General features: G+C 37.3%; 1 protein-coding gene across 1 annotated transcript in view; it reads left to right on the top strand.

Moving 5' to 3' along the window:
* The window catches only part of XIRP2 (xin actin binding repeat containing 2), a 50,060-nt gene extending 43,232 nt beyond the window's left edge, over positions 1-6,828 (top strand). Inside the window, 4 exon segments of the mRNA XM_052792370.1 lie at positions 4,123-4,256; positions 5,243-6,110; positions 6,112-6,257; positions 6,339-6,828. Of these exon segments, the coding sequence (XP_052648330.1) occupies positions 4,123-4,256; positions 5,243-6,110; positions 6,112-6,257; positions 6,339-6,828 (1,638 nt within the window).
* Positions 6,829-17,189: the final 10,361 nt, after the last annotated feature.

Raw genomic sequence — 17,189 nt, 5'->3', positions numbered from 1 at the left:
CATCCTCTTAACTGAGGTAAAATGTTGCCTGTATAACATAGCTCTAGAGATAAAATAATGGTCATGTTTTGTGCTCATCTGTTTTTAGTTTATTAAAGCACAAGATGTGACTTAAGACAAAGTGAACTACATTTTGAAGGGTTTCCTGTTTGAGTAAAATTACTAAAACAGTTTACAAATTAACATGCAATTTTAAATTTTTTCTGCTATTTCCTGCTGGGTGATTTTAACAGTTGATACAGCCCTAGTCTGAATTAAGGCAGCAAACCCATTTACCTGATGTCAGTGTCCAGGTTTCACATCACTAAGGAGCAGAGCCACTCAGCGTCCCTCAAAAAGCTAAGCCTGTTATTTGTTTCATATTGAAGTAAACTTTTTAAATATATGAAGTATGTGAATATATATATGAATATTTATATATGAATATGAAGTAAACATTGAAAATAAAACATGCCTTCTTTCTCATGGTGTATGTGTTACTTAAAAATATATTAAAATAGTATTTAGATTGCGAAGTTATGCATTTGAAACTTAGAAAATTTTACATATGCTATTGCATGATGGACATCAATGTTCTCCTTTTGTGCATCTACTTTGGGCACTGAATATGGATGGGATCCTGTAGGAAAACCAGATGTTACCATAGCTTTAGCCATTTGAAATACACGAACGGAATGCTGATGCTTGAATGGCAATGAAAATGGCAGAACAAAGCTGAACACTCCTGTACCTGCATAACTCCTAAACAGAAAGCTCTGCTTTCGGCTTCCCAACTCTGTGCACTAAGAGGAGAAGGGTGCTACCTCTGTTCATGCTAGGAGCAGAATTAAACATGAGTGTCTTGTGAGCCTGTAAAATGAGGCACAGTCTGGTGGTGGTCCAACAAAATACTTAATGTGGTGGGTTGGCTGCCATCTAAGTCCACACCCAGTCGCTCACTCGCTCACTCACTCCCCCACAGTGGGATGGGAGGAAGAATCAGAAGAGCAAAAAGCAAGAAAACCTGTGGGCAGAGGTAGAGACAGTTTAACAGGTGAAGCAAAGCTGGGGCGCAAGCAAAGCAAAGTAAGGAATTGATTCACTACTGCCCATCAGCAGGCAGATGTTTAACCACTTCCTGGAAAGCAAGGCCTCAACATGCACAACTGTTACTTAGGAAGACAGATGCCATAGCTCTGAATGTCCCCTCTTCCTCCTCCTTTCCCTCAGCTTTTATTGATGAGTGTGATGTCACATGGTATGGAATATCCCTCTGGTCAGTTGGGATCAGCTGTCTTGGTTGTGTCCTCTCTCGACTTCTCGCACATCCCCAGCCTACTCGCTTGGGGTGGGAAGCGGGGTCAGAGTGGGAGGGAGAAAAGGCCTTGACACTGTGCAAGTACTGTTCAGCAATAGCTAAAACATTGGTGTGTTATCAACACTTTAGCCACAAATCCAAAACGTAGCACCATATGAGCTGCTGTGAAGAAAAAAACATCCTAGATGGTCTTGGTATACTTAAGCATGTTACCAGTACCAGTAGAATACTGAATTCTCTATATGGTTAAGCCTCTGGATTTCATTTTGGATCTCTTCTGTCTGGTAAATATTTATGATTTCAAATAGTAAGCCAGTCTTTCCCTCACTGATTTTGTAGGACCATTCGTGTGTGGTGGGTTGACCTGCCAGACCCCCACCCAGCCACTCTCTCATTCGCCCTCCTCAACAAGGCAGGGAGAGAAAATAGGATGAAAAAGCTCATGGGACAAAATAAAGACAGGGAGACCACTTACCAATTACTTTCACGGGCAAAATAGACTTGACTTGGGTAAAATTAATTTAATTTATTACCAATTAAAATAAATTTAGATGGCGAGAAACAAACACTAAAACACCTCCCCTCCTGCCCCCTTTTTCCCAGGCTCAACTTTACCCCTTTACTCCTGATTCTTCTACCTCCTCCCCCTGCCCCCAGCAGCACAGAGGGGATAGGGAATGGTGAATGGGGGGGCTGGGGTCAGTCCATACCAGTTCCTCTCTGCTGCTCCTTCCTCCTCGCACTTTTCTCCTGCTCCAGCGTGGGCCCTCCACAGGCTGTAGTTCCTTCTGGGAATACCCACCTGCTCCAGTGTGGTGTCCTCCATGGGCTGCAGTGTGGGTATCTCCTCTGGCGTGGTCCTCTCCACAGGCTGCAGGGAAATACCTGCTCCGCTCATCTCCTCAACAGGCTGCAGGGGAATCTTTGCTGTGGTGCCTCCTCCCCTCCATCTTCTCTGACCTTGGTGTTCACGGGGTTGTTCTCACACTTTTTCCCCTCAGTCCTCACTGCACGTGCACCATTTTGCCCCTTCCTGAATACCTTTTCCCGGAGGCACCACCAGCGTGGCTGAGGGGCTCAGCTGCGCCCTGGGGTGGGTCCGCTGGAGCCAGCTAGAACCGGCTGTGTCCAGCACAGGGCAGCCCCGGCCTCTCCTCACAGAGGCTGCCTCTGCAGCCCCCCAGCTGCCAGAATTTTACCACTGACACCCAATACATCACTAATTTTCAGGAAGATGAATACTGGCTCCACTATTCAGTCCTGGAAGTTACTTTGGGATAAACTTCCCTTAAATTCACTTTTTCTCTTTGTTTTTCTCCTCTCTTGACTGTTGCCTTCTGAGGCACACTATCAACTATCCAACTAAATGAAGTATAAGCAGCCAGTGAGACAGTTTTCCAGGAGACGTCACCTTTTTTTCCCCTCCCAATTACCTTATCCTTTTCTGTATCACAAAGCTCATGCCTTTCCTCTCCTCCCTCTTTGCATTCAGAACACTTGCGTACCTAAGAATATTACGCTCATTCCTTATGTTTGGCTCACACCGCCAACCGCAAGCAGTCCGTGCCTAGCGAGGCGGGAGGCATGTCCGCAACACCGCACTCCACACCTGCCCAGCCTCTCTCTTTGTCAGCCTGTCTGGAGACTAAGCTGAGGCTACATGTGATGCTTTCTATTCATGACCAACAATTCTTTGGGGGATTTTTTTGCTTGTTTGTTTTTACTGGTGGTTTATTCTTTTTGCAAGTTCTACATTATTTTGAAGATATTTAATTTTCAGCATTTTTCACAGCTGTCATTATGGGCACTAGAGATATGTGGCAACTAAAGCTGTAGTTATAAAATCTACATCACTTTCTGTCTTGATTTGTGAATTGCTATAAAGTCAATACCAGCAGGCAAATCAGAAACAGACAGAATGCTGAAAGGGGCCAAATTTTCGGCTGATGTCAAGGGGCATTACTATTGTCAATGGAGATATTATACAAGCAATTATTTGGTCCACCCTATTTGTCTTTGTCTGCTGGTATGGTTTTCATAGCAATTCAGAAATCAAGACAGAAGAGCAGCATGCATTTTTCCAAGCCCAACAGATTGTCCATTATTTCCTTCTGCCCCTTACTGGTATGAAATAAACCTTCTATTCATGCTTTGTACTTTACAGGGAACTAGTTTCCTTTATCATTAATTATATTTCATAAAAGAAAGGATTTGATACAGTTCACTAATATAATTGTAGCTAACTCAGTCTTAAAAATTAACTGAAGAAAGTATCAGGTCTGAAAATGAAAATTGTAAAAATCACAAATAATTATGTCCATAGCATATCTGGACCATATAAGTGTACAGTCTGCAGGTTACCACAAAAGTGGAACTCCCTGATGTGCTTCTGGCATTATTAAGCAAAACTTCCTCATCAGAATTTCAAACATCTGCCCTTGTTTATTGATCTGTAAATCACATCGTAGACTCAAAGATTATACATACATTATACTCAATCCCACTTATACCAGTAAACCTTTTACTATCCTATCTCATTTCACAAAATAAATAGTTATTACAAATAAATGGGAAATATTGTACCTGGTGTAGTGAAGTGAGTAGTCCTTTCAAATATATGGATTTCTGAAAAGGGAAAGGTGAGTAGTTTTTCACTTTCGAAGCATTACTGTTAGTTGAACAAAAATGAAGCCCTAAAAGTGACAGCTGAGATACCAGTTAATGAATAAAGAAAACTACAGTTTTAACAAATCATACGGACTGTTAAAAATAAATCATAATATGTGGCTTAAACTAACTCGTAACTTTTTAATATGTGGTTCTAGAAACTGCAGATTCAGGAAAATGAAACGTGCAGACTCTGTCAACAGAGGGTTTACCCAATGGAATGCCTGGTTGCCGACCAGCAGAATTTTCATAAATCCTGTTTCCGATGTCACCACTGTGGCAGTCAATTAAGGTAAGAAGTAACTGCATGTTCACTCGTAGAACTCTGCATTTGAATATAAATACAGCTGGTGAAATTATTTTCAACTGGGCTATTCAGCCTGTAGGATGTTTGGTTGACAGGGAGGTAACCTGGCTTTCCCATTTCTTCTCTGCTACTGACATCTCTACTGTGACGTGGAACAAGTCCTTTAAATTCTCTAAAGAACTGCTTCATCACACTAACTTCCAAATTCTCCTGCATATTACTTCCTACTCACTGTTCCAGACCTTCAGGAGAGCTCATGAACCACAAGCAGTAGATACAGAAACTTTGGTGGAATTTAAGACATCTGAATGCAGATCAAATTTTCTCTCACTTTTCCTCATCCATAAAATGAATGATGATGGTTCTCTGCATTAGCAAACCACTTTTGCAACCTTTATATGAAATGAAGTATTTATTGCTCTATCAGACTGCAAAGGCTAACAGTTCTGATTTTAACACCTTTGAGGTTAGTTACACACATCTCCTTTACTTCATTTAGGAGCAGAATCGAAATATAAACGCAAATTTCTATAATTCGCAAAAAGGCCAAAGAAAATTGGCACTGTATTTTCTCCACCTATTTTGTAGAAAAATAGAGGATTGGGTCTTTACTATGATGAAGAAAAAGGTCCCAACAACCCTGAAGTGCTGTAGAACATTCCTGTCTGAAGCCTATGCTGTGCAACAACTGAATAAGTTTACATTCTTTCTTAAATTGCAAAGCATGACTCTTCTCCTTCATTTTGACTTTGATATTGTATGGGAATTTGCAATTAAAGGTTTTAGATACTTTTTTTTGGGGGGGGGGGGAGGTCAGAATTGGCCAATACATTGAATTTGCTCTCTTTTTGCTCTTCCTTTCTTTATATATACTGTCATGTAAGGGTACTTGAAATACCAAGTCAAGTGTAAAATTCACAGTAGGTTTATGATATGTAAAAGTATAAAACAAATTTTCTTCCATTCGGCAGCTTGGGAAATTACGCATCTCTCCATGGAAAAATATATTGTAAACCCCATTTTAAACAACTTTTCAAATCAAAAGGAAATTATGATGAAGGTTTTGGACACAAGCAGCATAAAGAATTATGGAAATTGAAAGATCAATGTAGCCTAGTTGGTAATATTCATGCTGAAGAAACAAATCCCATTAATAGTTTACCTGTTGATCCTAAACCAATTACAGAAATTGATCAAGACTTGTACTCAGGTACTGAAGGTACTCATCCTGATATTTTGGATAATAATCTGAAAAAATCCACAGAAAGAGGTAAATTAAAGATGACATGGCCTCCTTCAACAGACAGTACAACACCTAAGAAAACATTTTCTATTGAAGAAGCAGCTAAAGTAAATAAGCCAAAGTGGCCCCCAGAAGGTTTTGCTCAAGAAGGTTCTAGTTTACATACAAATAAATCTCTGGGCAATAAAAAGGATCCTCAGAAAAAAAATGCTGAGAGAGAGCAAAATAAAAATAACACTGCAAATACACAACAAAATCAACACTCATCCTTTAGCTCTCTGTCTGAAAAAGAAGCTACAAATATCTGTAAAGCAAAAAAAAATGAAGAAGGAAAAAAGGGAAAAGATGAGGAAGCTGGGAACGTGCAAGATAAGCTGAATAAAACAGGAGGATCACAGAAAAGGGAGGAAAGTGGAAAGGATACTAATGAAGGTGATAATGTAATTGTGCATAGTGCTGGGAAGGAGCAAGAGAAAAAAATTAATGAAACCAATGATTCAGAAGTTGTACAGGTTACTAACATTGATGATGTAACAGTACAAAAGAATCACAAAGAATTCTGCTTGAATAACAACAACAATTATGCCACTTTTTCCACATCTAAACATTTGTAGGCAGGAAATAACTCTCTCGGCTATGTCTAACCCAATGACAGCATTAAGTCATGCAATTTGCACTGTATCGCAGCATGCCTTTGCAAAGCTGGAAAATCGGTCTCGAAGTGAAGAAATATTTGAGATACAGTATCACTAGAATAGCTCTCATGATATTTGTGTAACTGTTTCACGGGATGAACAGAACTCAAAAGATTAAGATGCTGTTACCTCTAATAGTCTTGCTCAATTTAATAAAGATGCCACTTGTCAGAAGTCTTGTACTAATAGCACATTAGTTTTAAAGGAGGCAACTAATACAACATTCCCTGTTGATACTGAGTTGGTATGCATTGGAGAAGAATCAAAATATGACAAAAACTTAAATACTATTTTATCTGACACTCTGAAAACATCTTTTCTTAAAAAAGACAACCTGGTTTTAAACTGTGGTCTAATAGACTCTGTAGATATAACTAAAAATTCCAGCAGCCCATATTCAAAAGAACATGGGAATTATGATACAGAACTGAATGGTATTAATGCCTGTCAAGGAAGTGAAATAATCAAAGTGTCAAAGAATGACATAAACACAAGCTTAGATTTACTGAGCTCAAGATATAAAGCTGTTCCATCATTCCAAGGCAAGAAAGTCAAGTTCAAACAGCTCACTGTAGAAGAACAAATTAAAAGAAATAGATTCTATGATGAAAATGAATAAAACAGCTAAATGATCAGCTACATCTGTCACTCATTATAAAGTATGTCATAAATAGGTATTTCTTCAGTCCAGTTATTTTAGTCCTTCTTGAAGAATTTAATATCCAGAGATTAGATATGAAAATTTGTATTATTTACTGTCATTTACTCAGACTTTATTTACTTAATTTATATTTAAGGCAATGAAGATGCATAAAATAGAATTTTTTCAGTCTGTAATTAAACCAGCTTCTCTATGTTCCTGAACATTGCAAGAAATATTTTACTACATAACTGTCCTGCAGAAACATAATTCACTTTTACAGTTTATCATTTGTAACAAATCCAGATGTGAATCACCTGGTGTACACAAAACAAGAAAAAAATATTTCCATAGGTTTTTTCTTATCTATTATTATTATTACTATTATTATTGTAACTGAGCTGTTGCTCCATGACATATTATGTACATTTGTTGTGTTAGCTCATACTGGAAGATCTGGGTTTTGGTTGGTTTTGGGGGAGTTGGGGTTTTTGGTTTTTTGTTTTGTTTTTGGGGTTTGGGGTTTTTTTTGGGGGGGGGTGCAATATCATGCAGTAGTTAGTCTGAAATGGACTCATTATTGAACAGTAACCACAACTGGTTGGTGAATAGTACTGTTTTGCTATATTCCTAGAGCTGCTACTACGGCATTATATTGTATGACAGAAAAAAAAAAAAAAGTGTGTAAATTTTAACACAGGATAAAACCAAACATCCTAGGCAGAATGGGAACAAAGTTTGGGAACACTGGGCAATTAAGACTAGTGGTTGTTTCAGTAACTAATTCAAAGTTATTTTAACTGAAGCAGCTCTCCAGTTTCATATTTAAACCTGTACAAACTTATGCAGATTTAGCACTTTTTTCCTTAACATGTTTATGGATTAACATTTGCTCTCTTAACACTATACCAGTTTGCATGAAACAGCAACATACCATTTAACTATGGACAATGCATAATAAAAAAGCACTTTACAAAAAAGTATTTTGTGAAGTTTTTTTAATATGAATTTATACATATGATTTTCCTTAAACAGTTTGTGAAATTCTTCATGCGATAATTACTTTAAACTAAAGTGTTTGTCAGAGTGAAAGCGAAGTATAATCAAAATACAGTTTTCAAAATAATTTCTGAAGTATCTGACAGAGACAGGTGTTTAGAGTAATTTACAGGAAAGATAGGTTGATCTTAAAACATTTCAGAAATTATCGTGCATAGTCCTAGAACAAAATATCTGCTGCACTACAACTCATTGCCCAAAGCAATAGGATTGTGGGTAAGTGGAATATTCACATGTGACTCTTCTTCTACACCTACACAGAAACAACTATAAAGTATACGCACACGAGAAAAGTTATACATAATATTTCTTCCACAAGAATACTTCAAGAGAGTGAAGCCTCCTCTTTATGCACCATGCTTCACTCCTCTGAAGTATTCTCATGAAATGCAAAAATACTGAAAAGACCCCTTAAAATGAATGTTCTCAGGAGAATAATTAGCCTTCACATAAGGCACTCAGATACCACTGTATTTGATAACTTTGTTAAAAAGCATTAGCCTATAGACAATTGTGAACATTTTAAAATTATTTTGACAAGATCTCTCTCTCTTATTCCTCCCCCTCTCCCCATTTGGTTGTAACTATGATAAATTATTTTTAAAAACCCAAAAGATTAGTAAATAGATCTAAATGACTTTGCTCACTTGAGTAGATAACACAACTAAAAATAACATCAACAAAATTCCTGCTGAGACAACAAAAAAAAAATCTCAGAAAATGCAAGCCTGAAGAAAATAAATGGAATTTGTCTGAAATATTTAGAGCTCTACATGGACTAAACTTATAAATCTCCCCCATTCCCCAAAATTTCTTACTAGGTATAAGATCAGTTTTGACTGTATTAGCTAGGAAAGAGGAATGATCTTGAGGGTGAAATGGTGGGTGTTTGTTTATGTGCACATACATAGGTGTGATCATATGCAAGTTAATAATTCAAGTGAAAAGCTAATATGGTTGCAACATTTGTACCCAAAGTACAGTCCTGTGCCAATTTTCATTCTCCTGCATATTCTGATGAATTTAAACATGTATCCTACAATTTAGAGGAGTGACAGATATCAGTTATGATAATAAAAACTCATTTACACCAAGAAATTAATGCCTCTGAAAATATCCTTACAAAATACAGACCTTTTTGCTTCCCCTAAACAAAATAAAAACACCACCAAAAATGAGTCACAGAAAAAGTGTGTTCCTTTTGGCCACCTAGAGATGATGGAAATAAAGGCTTTGATGAAATAGTAGAAAAAAAGCAGGACTACGGGGAAATTTTTATTCCCAGAGGGAATAATATATAAAGTCAACATACGTAAATGACATACTGTATGGGGCAAATCTCCTTGGATATTCCATCATCAGGATTCTGCTTAGCATGGGACAGACAGAATTGCAGAGCCTTCCTCTAGTGGATTCATTAGCTTTGCATTCTCTTCTGTCAGTGGGTGGCCTTTTTTCTTCCTCCAGTCATGAGGATGAATTTTAAGGAGAAATTAAACGATATTGCATAATTATTTCTTTGAAACACAAGCCAGGTGTCCCATCATACTGTCTTGGAGTTCTTATACAAATTATAAGGATGACACCCTGTAAACCTGTTCTAGAAAACTAATAGCCATGGGTAATAGCATGTAAATTTTCTGAAAAAAAAAAAATTGAAGAAGACTTCTTCAGAACTTCAGCCAAAAGGTTAGAGCAGGAGTAATCAGAGTCAAGATAAGGCTGGAACTCACCAAGACTGTGTGTTTGTCTTACTCCCTTTTCCACAGAAGGCAAAAGAGATTGGAGATGGTGTATGCCTGAGTCACCCTAATGTATACATACAACCACAGAAGTCACACTCTGGAGAGAATGCATATAGCAGCTGAAAGTGAGATTGGGATAAAAGCTGTAGCTAGAAAGTAGCAACCTTACAGATTTTCTTTAAATTAAATGCTAAATGAATAGTAACTCCTTAGCTGCCAAAAAGCCTCATGCATTTTGGCAAAACCATACGGTACTGCAGCCAAGGAGCTGGTCTTTATGGTTTTAAAAGAACTAACATCCATTAGAGCTGTATTTTTGTGAGAGAACGCTGTTATTCTGAGTTTAAGTATCTTTAAGTTAACCTCTAGGCTTTCTAAGTTTTAGTACCCAAGTTTAAATAACTGGTCATCATTTTGTAAAAGTCCCATTCTGTGAGGAGAGGCTTGATGGCTTCTGAGAGGAATCATGGCACCAAAAGCCCTATTCTCTCAGCAGAACTTCCTCTGGCTACTCCTAGGTTTCACCCCTTAGCTCATGAACAGGGTATTTAGCAGTGCCTAGGATGGGATCTTACAGTCATGGAGGGCAGAGCTGATCCATTTCCAGCACAGCTGCAGCCAAGCACTGTTCAATGGCAAAACTGCACTGACAAGTAGCAATGAAATGAAATTTCTCTGCACCATAATTTAGTACAGGAGACTTGCAGTCTGAGAAGTCTATTTTCACTAGGTATTACTGGCTAGTGAAGATGTTCTACTGCTTTTAAAACACAGCAGGGTTCATGTATTCTTCTATACTCAAAAGCACCAATTAGAGAGATTAAAGAGCCTGATTTAATGTCTTGTTAAAGGAGCTTCTGAATTGCTGGGCCAGCACTGGACTTTAGAGGACTTCTAAATTTGCAGTCCCTTTGCAGCTTCATTAACATAATTGGCACGAAGACTTACTTAGAGCTACTTAAATTGTTTTTATAGATGCAGCATATCAACTGATCCCTTTGGAGTCTTTACAGAGTCATGGGCATCCTCAAAACTATAAAGGGACCTAAATAACACTTTTACTATACTGCTGAAGTGGACTCCTCCTAGGTGAAGGGCTTGCTGAAAGCAAATGCTTGATTACTGCAAAAAGTATACTTATCTTGTCTGTCTTTTGTTAAGCATCTATCTCCTTCATACATGTTAATAGGCGTACCTACATTAGTATGTTAAAAAACAGCGCCTAGCATGGACATAAAAACCATGCCAAGGATCTGCCTTATTCTAACGCAGAACATTTCTTGCAATATCCCTCCCATAAATAATTATAGTTCAGGCCTTATTTTCGAAGTGCAGGATAATTATCAGAATTACTTATATAAGATTTGGGTCAATTCAGTCAAGTACACCTCCAACTGTTAGGTATAATTGCAAAAACATTAGCTACCCTGGGTACACTCACAAAAACAGGAAAACATGAAGTCATAAAGAGACGGATTAAAACCTTTGTCTCTTTTCATGCTTTCATCCATTAAGAGGCACCTAAGTTGAATCCTTTGGGTGAACTTTACTGACTTTCACAAGCAGCATTTCACCTTGTATGTGGGTTACATTTGATGATTTTGACATGAAAAGCATTTTTAAATGTTTTAAAGAGAGGAACTGTGTTAAAATGGGCTTAGGAACATAATCGGACTGACCTTACTTTGGGGCTTTCTAAAACATTAAATGACAATTTAACCATGAAAGATCTGAATTTTCAGTATAGTCCTTAAGCAAAAAATAAGGCAGCTGTGTACCACTTCAGGAAAAGAAGTGAAAAATTCAAAGTCTTACCTCTCCGTGGACCTATTTCCTATACCCTCCTCCCCTCTCTTAGGGTAGGGTGTGGGAGAGAGTAAGAGAGAATAAAGTATCCACATGTATTATGAATGTGTTTTTCATTAACTGAGCACATTACAATTTTATTGAAAACAGGCAAGAAAAATCTACTACACATTTGCAGCAGGTGATTTTCAAAATCTCATAATCTGGTTAAATAATAAAAAAACCCCACCTCCTAGAAGAACCTTAAAGGGACATCTACATGACAACAGCTAATTTCAAACCCACTTTAACTTTTGGCTCTTAACCCTGTAACCATCACTATCAGTATCCATTTAAAATTACTTTTAGACTGACGTAATGATGCTGACAAGAAGTAATGTTATATCACAACAGGTACCTATGAAAGAGCCATTCCCTCCTCACAGAAACCGCATATTCCAAACTGAAAAGGCGGCTGTTCTTCCAGTCACCCTTACTGTAGAAAAAAATAGACCAAATAGTTAATTTCATGATAAAGAAAGTCACCTCTCAACAAAAAAGGAAGATGACTTTTCAGTACAAAAGGTGAAATAGTTAAAAACTTACAGGTGAATGGAGGTATAGCTGTACCAAGAGGGGATGGAACGGTAAAGAAAGTACTTCAATATTCTGTTTGGTAAATTAGATTATGTCATCTTAATTGTAATACTGGTGCACATATTATAACAGAAAGAATAACTAATCTATAATAGTCTCTTACCACTTAGAATATGGTTCCAGATTCTGTGATCACCGTTAAGAGCTCTACAGGATATTAGATAAAAAGGAAGAAAGAGAAAGCTATGAATTCAGCATGTATAGCTGGACACGAAAACTAATTTTGCAGTTCCAACCTTAAGAGGTTTTGTACAGCTTTTCATAAAGCAATATTAGAGTGGAAATAGCACGTACACGGTGTCGGATACTGTTTAGAATCCCTTTTTCTTTATTGTCTCCTATAAGCTGCTGTTCTAATTTGTTGGGATGGTACTCTTGTGTTGAAGGCTACAGATTGAGTTGGTGGCTTTGACTGAGGAAACTATTTTGCCAAAGTGGGCAGTGGTTTTTATGTGCCTGGAGAGAAGGTAATGAAAAGTTGCTTTAACAGGCTCTGGCAGTTACCCATGCTGACAGCATGCCATAAAACAGAAACAGCATGGACTCAGCTTCTTGGGCCAGAATGTGAAGCCTAAATCGTTTTCTTCAAAACAAAGTATTATGACAACAACCAAGAATACCTTTATATGTTCCTGGAGGCATCATGATATGAACACCTGGCTAATAATATACGGCAAACTATATTTGAAAATACTAATGCTATAAACTAACATACTGCAGAGTGCTCCAGTATCTTAATTTTTTTTGTTAATGAAAGTGTACGTGCACTATAGACAGCAAGACAGGAAAATGAGGAAAAAAATGAATAGGGATAATATACCTTATTTGAGAAAGCCTGTGTAAGAAAACTCAGCTTTATAAAATTCTTCCGAATAGCTTCCAACAAATTCGGTGAGGCTGGGATTAGGTCTCCAGACATTTATGTTCTGTGATGACATTTCAACACTACTGCAGCACTCCAGAAAACAAACCATTTTCTTTAACCAGCTACAAATTTCAACACCACCTCTGAGAGACAGAGATGACATAGCAATAAAGAGCATTATGTTTCTGTGCTCTGGCTATTTCCATTTGATAAAGTAGATTATTATGGTCAAATGTTGTAGAGGGAAGGTGAAAGGAGCCATGAGGACAATCAGTATTTGCCAGTCCTCTGCCAGCCCCAAAACCGAGGAGAAACATACACTTCTTTACACGGTCACTCTTAAGTTCTGCACCAAGTTATCCAAAGTGAAGGACTTTATCAACGCCATCTCCCAAATACCTAAGATAAATAATACATGAATCAAAACAAATTCCTTAAGTGCATATGGCCACCCTGATCAAAACATATTTTTTAATTTTTATAGTAACCACTGTAAAGACTAACCTGTTAGTTTTTGCCTTCTTAGGGAAAATTTCCTGTGGTAACTTCACATCTGTCCAGTAAACTTCTTTTATCATACTAAGGAACTGCTGTCTCACTAGGGATGTTCAATGTCATCAAACTATTACTGTATCTGGACAAAGGGACATTCAGTAACATGGAGCCTTGTATGCATTTGTTTGTAGCTGAAGTTCAGGTGCTCACATTGCCCCTGTTAAGACACTAACCAGTGTCAGTCTGGAATATGTTCCATCTAGAAACTCGGAAATAGGAAGGCAGAAAATATAATTAACCATGGAGAATTTATTTGTTGACACTAAGAGTATTGTGTCCTGTCTAGAAAAGGCCTTCTGAAATGATAAAACAACCTGTATGTGAATGGAAGAAACCTGCACTCAGTGCCAGAGTGGAATTAACCATGATCCTCTTTAGCAGTTTCAAATTAACGTTCATTGAGAACTTCCTAGGAATGCTTTTTTTCAAATGAAGACTTGGTTAAACAGAAAAGGTGGCTAATGGATGAAACTCTGCACCTCCTGTACCTTTACTGAGTTTGTTCCACTTGTATGTACATGTGTTGCTATATTTACTAAGATCTACTATATTATTCATTATTATGTGACCATAACTTTTAAAAATTAATCATCATTCACAGGGTCATGAAATAAGGTCAAATGGACAACCTTAATTTTACCATTTGCTAACATCTGAGTGCCTGATTTTGAAACTTTAATGTTCCTTTAATGTATTTGCTGAAGACATACATACATATGTGCCAAATACAATTACAATGGTTGAGTTCTGGAAATTCAAAATCTGGATCCACTTGAAAGTTCTGAAAACTGTTAAAGCCCAGCACCAAAATATCATGCTTTGTGGACTGCTGGACTTTTAAGTTTTATAATACTAGGCATAATTCCTCCCCAATTCAAGTCTTGGAAAGATAAAAAAATTCTAGAATTTTCAAGAATTTTCTAGAATGATTCTTCTTTAACACACATTAAATGTTTTGGTGGAGCAGAAAAAAATACACCAATACCTGTCTGGGGTGACTTCTGTAAATGATACACTCCTAACTTGAGTAATATTATCCTGCTAGGCTGTGATGCTAAAATCTATGTTTTATTCTGTCCCACACAGACATGTATGTGTCTTAATTGTAGGAGAAGGTAATACCATTCTAGTAATAATTTTGCATACTTGCCATTTAAAAAACATGCTGTTTTCAATTGCTTATCGTTTTGTCTAATGCTACCTATTTCAGTTGAAGCAGGAAATGACAGACAGACTGATTTCTTTTTAAAGCTTTACCAAAAAGGCTTCCTCCATTTCCAGGAAAAACATCTGGTAAGAGTACAGAATTTTGCCCATGCTAAAAAATACCTTTCAGCTGAATAAACTTAAATCAATCTGGTCCCTCAATTTTGATATGGTTCTATTTTGACTATATTTGCAATATAGTTTTCAATTTCAACATCTCACATTATTTTTTTTATGGTATAGATCATGTCCTGGTGATATATAGCCAGGAGAATGTTTTTATTAGGACTTCCTTCTGATTTGCTGCAGCAGCTAGAAGATACATAGGAGACTGTAATCAATAAGGCCTGAGGTCATATTTTTAATAATTCACTAAATCAAAATATTAAATAATTGTGCAAGTAGCAGGATTCATCCTTTCTATGCTCTGAATAAGGTAAGAGTCCTAAGAAAAACACCATGCAATCACAAAATTAAAGACTGTATGACAGCTTTTGAGTTCAGGCATTCTCACTTTCAAACTTAATGTTCTTTTAATGTAATATATGAATATCATGTGTCTGTATGTATATAAATAGATAGATACTCATGTATACATAAGTAGAACCACAAGCAATCAGCAAATTACTGTAACACCAGCTGTGTATATAGAGAATTAGCAAGCTCAGTGCCACTAAATTGCTTCATAATGTGGTGGCTTCACTTTTTTTCCCCTCATTCTTTCTATCCTTATACTCCATTTTTTCTTTTATCATTCCTCTACTTGCATTACAAGCTTTTTGGGGCTGAGACTATGGGCAACTTTTTCTTCCAGATTATAAGCAAAAGCACATGGCCAAATATTCCTAATGTAGTTCTTCTGTCTTTACTTTGAATAAATTTTGGCAGCAATGTCCTCAAGCTCCTTCCCAGGCAGACATCCCCATCTACATGGATACCACTACAGAAATGTGTGAGTAATTTTTCTTAAGATGCTCTTCCATGAAAATAAGGGTGACAGAACCAGGCCAGTGTGTCAGTCATAAAATAGTACCAGTGATGACAATTCCAACCTTTGCAGTGCTAGTACCAGGGGAAGTGAATCCTGCATTCTGGTAGATGTGTCCTTTGAGAAAATGGAATTTAATGTCAAGTCACATCCCTCTACTGGTCATATCCCCTTGCTGGTAAGAAAATCAGATGACATCTTTACCAGATGACACAGAACCAAGCTCTCTGGTTTATGAATAGCAATTGCCAAATCATCCTGCAAGAGCCTTAAAAAGCAAACTGCATGCAAAATCATAAAATAAGCGAAAACATTAATCATGATTAAACAAAACCACATTGATTTTTGCCAGCTGGATTCAGCCACTGACTGTGATGTGAAGGCTCTTCTCTCTTGGTTAACCCAGCTGAGAGCTGGATTAATTTTTTTTATAATTAATTTCGTAGGTAATAGTGCAAATGTTTATCAAAACAGATGATCCACCACAAAATTAAATATGGGGTGGCAAACAATAAAATCTCTAATATATTGAAAACAAAGATAAAAATACCTAAATTGATTGGACCAATGGAGAAAAAACCCCCACGTTCTTTCTATGTCCTGGTCACTCATGCAAAGCAGAATTGCTTGGATCTGAAAAAATGCTCCACCACCCATCCCTTCCTCAACACAAAAGGCCTATCTTATATCACTGTTCAAGGCAATCACAAAGAAATATATATTTATGGAGTCTTTAAATACTTCTAAGTATACTCATTATGTTCATAGTGACATTGCTATGAAGGACACTATATAAATGGAAGCTGTGCTTGCAACTGATCGCTTCAGATGAACAAACATCTTGAAGGACTCACCCAGCACACAAAGGAAGTTGCCTTGCTTTGTTCATGGGGAGATTAGCTCTCTCCAACTGACATAATATATGGTAGATAAAATAACAAAAGGAAATACTTCTTCATGCAGTGTGAAATAAGATCACAATGCACTTCCAGAAGAGATCATGTGAGCAAACTCTCTGGGGCAAGAGCTTTGTTTCCTTACTTGTCTATGTAGCACCTAGCGCAGAACTGTGATTTGCATCTCACAACACGCATCTACATAATATTAACAAATGGGTTACCAAATGAGGCTGAATAACACTACCAAATTGTAATGCATTTAAAAATAAATAATCAAATATTCCTCCCACAGATCTATAAAGGCAATGCTGCATCTATGCATCAGTTAAATATTCAAACCCTACCAAAAGGGAGGAGTGAAATAATGTTTATCTCTAAAAGGTTATTTTACAGTTTGATGTAAAAGATCTGCTGATAACTGTGCCTCACAGAAGGGCTCAACTAATACAGTTTGCTTTCTAACACTGCCAATACACAGCCGGGACTGATGACCCCACCAGACCGAAGGGATATTCCACGCCACATGACATCGTGCTCAGCAATAAAAGCTAGGTAAAAGGAGCGGCAGGGGGGACACTGGT

Source organism: Harpia harpyja, chromosome 7 (assembly GCF_026419915.1).
Source record: "Harpia harpyja isolate bHarHar1 chromosome 7, bHarHar1 primary haplotype, whole genome shotgun sequence".
In the NCBI taxonomy this organism is placed as follows: domain Eukaryota; kingdom Metazoa; phylum Chordata; class Aves; order Accipitriformes; family Accipitridae; genus Harpia; species Harpia harpyja.
The sequence above is the reverse complement of the archived record's forward strand: the minus strand, read 5'-3'. Positions and strand labels throughout refer to the sequence as shown.